The 6,244-nt window shown below is 37.0% G+C and overlaps 1 protein-coding gene across 4 annotated transcripts in view; it reads right to left on the bottom strand.

Moving 5' to 3' along the window:
- The window catches only part of tpd52l1 (tpd52 like 1), a 16,250-nt gene that overhangs the window by 4,463 nt on the left and 5,543 nt on the right, over window positions 1-6,244 (bottom strand). For 2 of the 4 annotated variants that reach the window (XM_014011919.1, XM_014011921.1), the window contains exons 3-6: window positions 5,571-5,689; window positions 5,321-5,469; window positions 2,801-2,902; window positions 833-865 (exon numbers count right to left, since the gene is read on the bottom strand). In XM_014011919.1, coding sequence (XP_013867373.1) covers window positions 833-865; window positions 2,801-2,902; window positions 5,321-5,469; window positions 5,571-5,689 — 403 coding nt within the window. The remainder of the gene's footprint in view (window positions 1-832; window positions 866-2,800; window positions 2,903-5,320; window positions 5,470-5,570; window positions 5,690-6,244) is intronic. The other 2 variants (XM_014011920.1, XM_014011922.1) reach the window with 1 other exon arrangement.

Below are 6,244 nucleotides of genomic sequence, written 5' to 3'. Positions count from 1 at the left end.
GGGGGGGGGTAAGATACACTTTAAACTAAACCTATTGTATATACCTAACCCCAAAAACCCAACCTAAACTCACAACACATCTTAGTCCTAAACCTAACCCCCCACCCAAAAATGGTGAACCACCATCTTAGAACTAATCTTTGGTCTTCAACTACTGGTACCAACAAGGTAGGTGTGTATACACCAGAAACAGTCCTAAAAAGGTAACAAATACAAGTACACACACTTCAGAGCAGGAATGAGGAGTTTGCTAAAAGAGAAGCAACACACTGTAAAATAAGACAGAAAAGAAAAATGCATTATTAGTTTGGTGTCAAGTTAAACACAAAGCACTTGAGTTTTGTAAAAAAAAAAAAAAAACCCACCAAATTTAGTTTTACTCATTACTTTCTGCTCATTACAGGAAAGTCCTCTTGATGTAATCTGTTCATGTTCCTTTTAATGCGTTCACTTAAATAACTTTAATCTCTTTAMGGTAATTTTCACATTTGCGTAGACAAGTTTTGGCATTTGGAATGTATTATGTTTTCATTTAACATTTGGAAAAAAGTTTTTTAATATTTATATTAGAGGTTTTGTGAAACCAGTTTTACTGTTCAAAATGTGGGTTTATGAGATCCGCAAATCATTTTATTTTATATTTTACACAACCTTTTCAGAATTTTGATTGTAAATATAGCACATATACATACAGTTTATACAATACAAGTTACGGAAAGTTGCAAACAAGAGAARAGTTCAAAAGTTGTTTGTAAAAGGTTTGAAAACTCCCATGCAGTGACAACATGCTTCCCCAAASCAAACTAAAACAAACAGTGGAAACGTACTGTACCTGCGTGGAAACAGTAACTCTAGACCAGCCACACTACAATATAACATTGATTGGAATAAGTTCTTCACTTTGGATAAATAACAGCTTATAAAACTATTTTCACACAGTTTAAGAATCATGAACCATGTTTTTACCATTTGAAACATGAAGAGTTCATAAGAAACAGCAGTAAGACACAGAGTTACCAGTGACATTCTTGTTAACTTGTAAAACTTTCATTTTTTAAATTGTCTGTTGCTTTTGATACTTTTGATCCATTCATGCTGATTAAATACACAAATAACTGGAATTTCTGGTGTGTATGGATTAGTTTCTTCCTTGGCACGTCTGATTTGTGGGGTGCCTCAGGGTTCTATTCTTAGACTCTTTATTTTCCTTCAATACATTCCCTTTGGACCACTTAATAYAAGGGTTCACTTGAGTGTTTTATCATTGTTATACTAAAAATATTGCAGTTATAAAATCCTTTAATACTTGTGATTGTACAAACGTTATCAGTCTACCCAAGTGATTGATAAGAATTAGCAACAGGATGTATTTGCTTTCTTTAGTTAAATCACAGTAAAACAGAAGAGGTGCCATTTGCTCCAAATCARGTTTCTAATCACATTTTTTTGTCTCTTGGTTCTTTAGCTGCTCACTTAAAAACCAACCACAAACTCAAATATATTAAATGTAAAATCTGTAGTCCAGTTCGGTTACTTTTATACACCCTCTTTTATCGGCATTAGCAATTGTAACTCATGCTTTTGTGTCGTCACATTTAGAAAATATGGCTCCCTTTTGATAATTGAGGATATGTCTAATGCAGTAATATATTACAATATTATATGTAAAATGAGTTTCCAAATCATTACTGTGCTTACAAGGTAGTAACTTAGTCTGAAACATTTAATATAGCACTTGATTAAAGCAATAAATGCAATGCTACTTTCAGTGTTCATTGATTTCTTTAATTATTATGAATGAGGTCACCCACTCTATTGCTTTTTGTCTTGGTGGACACCAAATGCTCCGTTAGTTTCACATGTAGCACAATGCAGGCACACAGCCTCCCTCTTGTTTTCATTGTCAGCGTCTCAAACAAAATGGCGCAGACTGTTATAGAGGGGAAYAGAGCAAGAGTGACTGAGGAGGGCGACGGGCTTTGCCACGAGCCTTTCGGCTTGCTCAGAAAGCAGCTTAATGTTGGATTACATAATCCCACGCTCCCCTGAACTGTTAAAGCAAGAGTTACAACTCTGTGATACAGAGATGGATGGTCTGGATGAGGAAAGGCAGCGATGTGTAATTAGACAGGAAAAAGTAAGGTAACTCAGGTGGTGGKTGATCCAGGTCAAACTGGTTTAGTCATGAGAATATTTAAGTTGATTATGAATCTTGTCTACTTTTGCCCTAACTACTTAAAGAAATAAGAATGATCAGAGATAAGTTATCTAAAATTTTCAACTCAATATTAAATAGCTTGGAGTTTGTTTTTGAATGAAAGAAAACACTTCTGAGTACTTTCTTTGGACTATGAAATTTTTAAAAATGTGGCTCTTCAAATGTGGCTGTTCCTCTAAAATTTATCTAAACTAGATTTTTCCCTAAAAAACTATGAAGCCCGTGAGGGGACATGGGAGATTTTTTTTCTTTTGCGTTCCCATGCAATAATATTGGGTTACCTCACAAAAGTAGTTTATCACTGTTGTGCCTGCCGGTTTATTAACAAACTCACCATTAGCGAGGTAGCCTACTTCTTTAATTCAGCTTCAGAATGAATATATCACACAGCCAAGCATGGAAGTGTATCAAATGCCGATATTTTAACACAGTGCAGCCACGCAACATCAATGTCAATTTCACAAAACTGTGGCGACACATCCTGTTTTGGTAACCGGATATTTCAAAATAAAAGTCTGAGCATTTGAAAAGCTTCTGTCAAACACATTGTTTAAAAACAGATGTAGTTTTTTTTTTGTTTACCTCATGTCACCGATCTTCCTGGTGATGGCGCTGCCGAGGTTACTGAAGGCAGCTGAAGTTTTCTGTCCGGCTGTGGAGAACGTCTCTGATGTCTTCTTGTATCTGAAAAACAAGCGGAAACAAATGTTTATTATTTAAAAATGAGGTTATTCAGTCTGAGTGCAGTGGAGTATGGAATCCTCAATCAAATCAACATAAAAACAAGACATTTAATTTCATCCTTTGAAAAAAAAAGAAAACTGAAATAAATTTCAATTGACATCCTGCGTTTTCATTATGTTGGTGTGTGGGTTTGTATTGACATATGGATCAGGTACAGCAGCTTTAACCAATCACAAGCCAGCATTACCCCGGAGCTCACTCTGCTGCAGCCACACTGCTTCATTATAGATGAGGATGGAGGCAGAGTGTAAAGAGATCCTCTGAATAAAGTAACTGGATAAGAAAAGAAGCCTTAAGAGACTATCTTCTATCTCTTGGTGTCTGGGTAAAAACTCAGCCCTGACCATCTAATTGGTAATTTTGATTGTTTATCTGCAGAATGAACAAATCAAGCATGTTAAAAAGTTGAAACGGTTAGAAGAAAAATAGACTCTTTCTTGACAGAGGTGTACATCAGGATGCTGGTACATTTTATTATATCATGACAGAAAAGAAACTGAGGAGTGACAAAATTGTTGGTTTATTTCAAATTATAGTTATTGTAATAAACAATTTCATACATGCATATCAAGTTTTTTTCAATACTATGCATCAATAATAGACTCGATTGGTTCTCTCCTCACCTCTGATAAGCAGAACCAAGAATTGTTGCAGAGCTTTAAATGACTTAACTGGTCACCAGTCCATGTTTCTTTAGTTATAGCATCACTCTTTGTGTCAATGGTAACCTAAACACAGGATGGTGAACCTGTAGCCCGGATGCTGCTGCTCATTCAGGTATGGGATGAAGTAAAAAGCTTACTATTTGGCACAACACAACAATCCTCTCTTGGTGTGGTCTGTTTTAGTCAACTGAATTCTTTAGTGTCTGGGTCTCTCATGTATCCATTGATTCCAACACTGGCCCACTCTGAAATTTGTACGTCGACATGTTGGGCAATTACACAATTAACCACCAAATCACAATATGATCCCTGTCAAAGTAATTAAAGAAGACATATCATGCTTTTAAATCATTCCTTTTTCACATTTAAATCACTCAGTTGGGGGTTTTATAAAGTGTAACTACAATGCTTTGGTCTGAATTCTTGGTTATCGTAGCTCCACAAGCCCCTCTTTCCCTCCTTTTCTGAGGTATGTGAGAGCAACTCGTCTTGGTGCTGTCTCTTTAAATGCAAACGAGACACTTCAAACTCTAATCCCACTCCACATCTCACTCCCAGTGATCATCGTCCACTATACCCCATTCGGCCATTTTATGTAGTTTGATAGCAGAGATGTGATAATCTAGTGATGTGGACATCGTTTATTTACAAATTAATAAAAAGATTTCACCAACAGAAGACTTGACCAACCAGCCTTACATGTTGGAGCCAGAGTCTGACCCAGAGCAGAGGTTGTAGTTGGTAAGTCCAGACCTTATTTGGCAGGTCCGTCACAAATGATTTAACTTTATAGCTCAGAAAATATAACAGAAAAAACAGAAATGGGCGTGAAAAATATCACCCAAATATGAGAATATAAAGATATCTACGCAGCACTGTGAGAGGCTCCAAGTAACAATAAATTTTATTTAATGGCTGAAAAAAATGGATTTATATCCCCTTTCAACAGTCTATGCATTTAAAAGGCATCTTCTGTGTCTGATGACCTGTGCTCATGTGTGTCTAATATTGGCTGCTCCAGCAACTGCCTGATAACACTATTGATCCACTCATAATGTCACAGTATGTCCTCAGGTGTCCATTTTAGAAGTCCCAGCTTCTTGCAGATCTAATTATTTAAACACCAATCACTACGCTGCAGATGAACCAGGTTATGTCTCAATTGGTCATTTTTCTAAGTGGTTAGCTTTTTTTAATACCCTTACATTTTAATTGTCATTTTTTACAGTGTATGTACTGAAGTAGTAGTAGGGAACAAAAGTGAAGTAGCAAATGCAAAATAACACAAATAAAATATTGATCCTGTTGTAGGAACCTGACATTTCAGTTTTAGTGACTGCATAGAACATAGCTGCTAATTGTGTTCTGAGGTCAGTGACTGCCTTAGGTGATGTGATTTTAAATTAGTTTATGATGTCTATTTCAGTAAGCACATGGACAAATAACTGGTGAGGTTTGTGCTGTTTAATTGGTTTTATGGAGATCAGCATAACACGCTCACTTTTCATGTTCATGCTTGATGTACAGAAAATAATGACCTTCTGTTTCTGTGCGAGTTTACTTTGAGTCAGTGTCCCACAAAGAGCATTTATTTTGATAGCAAACACGTTATTCAGCTGTGTGCTGCTGAAACACATAGATGAATGCAAACATTCAAACTCTAAAATATCTCACAAGCTTCAGTCAAACTTACGCCATGAAGCTCTGCATGTCCTGCCAGCCTCTACTGAAGTTTGTTTTGAGCTCGCTAAACGGAGTGATGCCCAGCTTCTGTTTCAGCTCTGCGTGCTGCTTCTCTTTGGACGATAAAACCTGTTTCAAGGTGCTGATCTCCTCTTCAAGCTGAGCGGGCACACAGCAAGAAAAAGAGTTATTTAAAATAAATCTTCACACAACACATTGATGTTTAGTGTTACGGTGTCTTGTGTGCATGTTGTGCATACTTTGGCTAGCTCCTGTTGGATCTCGTCTCTCTCTTCCTCCGTCATGACGGAGTTGTTTAGGCTGACTTCTGACACCAAATCTTCATCAGCCTCTTTTAATGGCTCAGAGTCCATAAAGCCTGTTTGAAAAACATTAAAAATAAATCTAGAAATGTGCTTTAATATAATGGTGTGAAGAGAAAATGCAACACAATGTGCAAATGTCAAAAGTACACATATTTAAAGACCTGGGGTCGGATTTATAAAACTGGCGTACGCACACTTTGAGCCCAGAAACTTGCGTACGCCACTTTTCACACCAAGGTTGTGATTTATAAAATCCAAACTTAACGTGAAAATGTGCGGTGCCTCACGCCAGCTCTGACCCATGCGTACGCTCATTTTGGAGACGTGAAACTGCGACATAGATGGTGAAGTGAGGAATTATAGCCACACTGTGTAATGATCACTGTCAGATATTTAATTTACCTTCAGAATCAGACTTAGATTTTTATTCAACTTTATCATCAGCTTTCTTAACAGTAATATTTATGCTTCTGCTGTTGAGCCACGAGGACCTTTGAAATAAAAAACTTAAATCTTAAATAAAAGTTCCCGTGTGCAACTCCCTTCATCTGCTTCCTCCTCAGACGACCCTGACCCACAGACCCCTCCCTGACAAGAGACATTTCAAC

Source organism: Austrofundulus limnaeus, unplaced genomic scaffold (assembly GCF_001266775.1).
Source record: "Austrofundulus limnaeus strain Quisiro unplaced genomic scaffold, Austrofundulus_limnaeus-1.0 Scaffold86, whole genome shotgun sequence".
NCBI classification, from domain to species: domain Eukaryota; kingdom Metazoa; phylum Chordata; class Actinopteri; order Cyprinodontiformes; family Rivulidae; genus Austrofundulus; species Austrofundulus limnaeus.
Note: the sequence above shows the minus strand (reverse complement) of the source record. Positions and strands in the feature narration are given on the sequence as shown.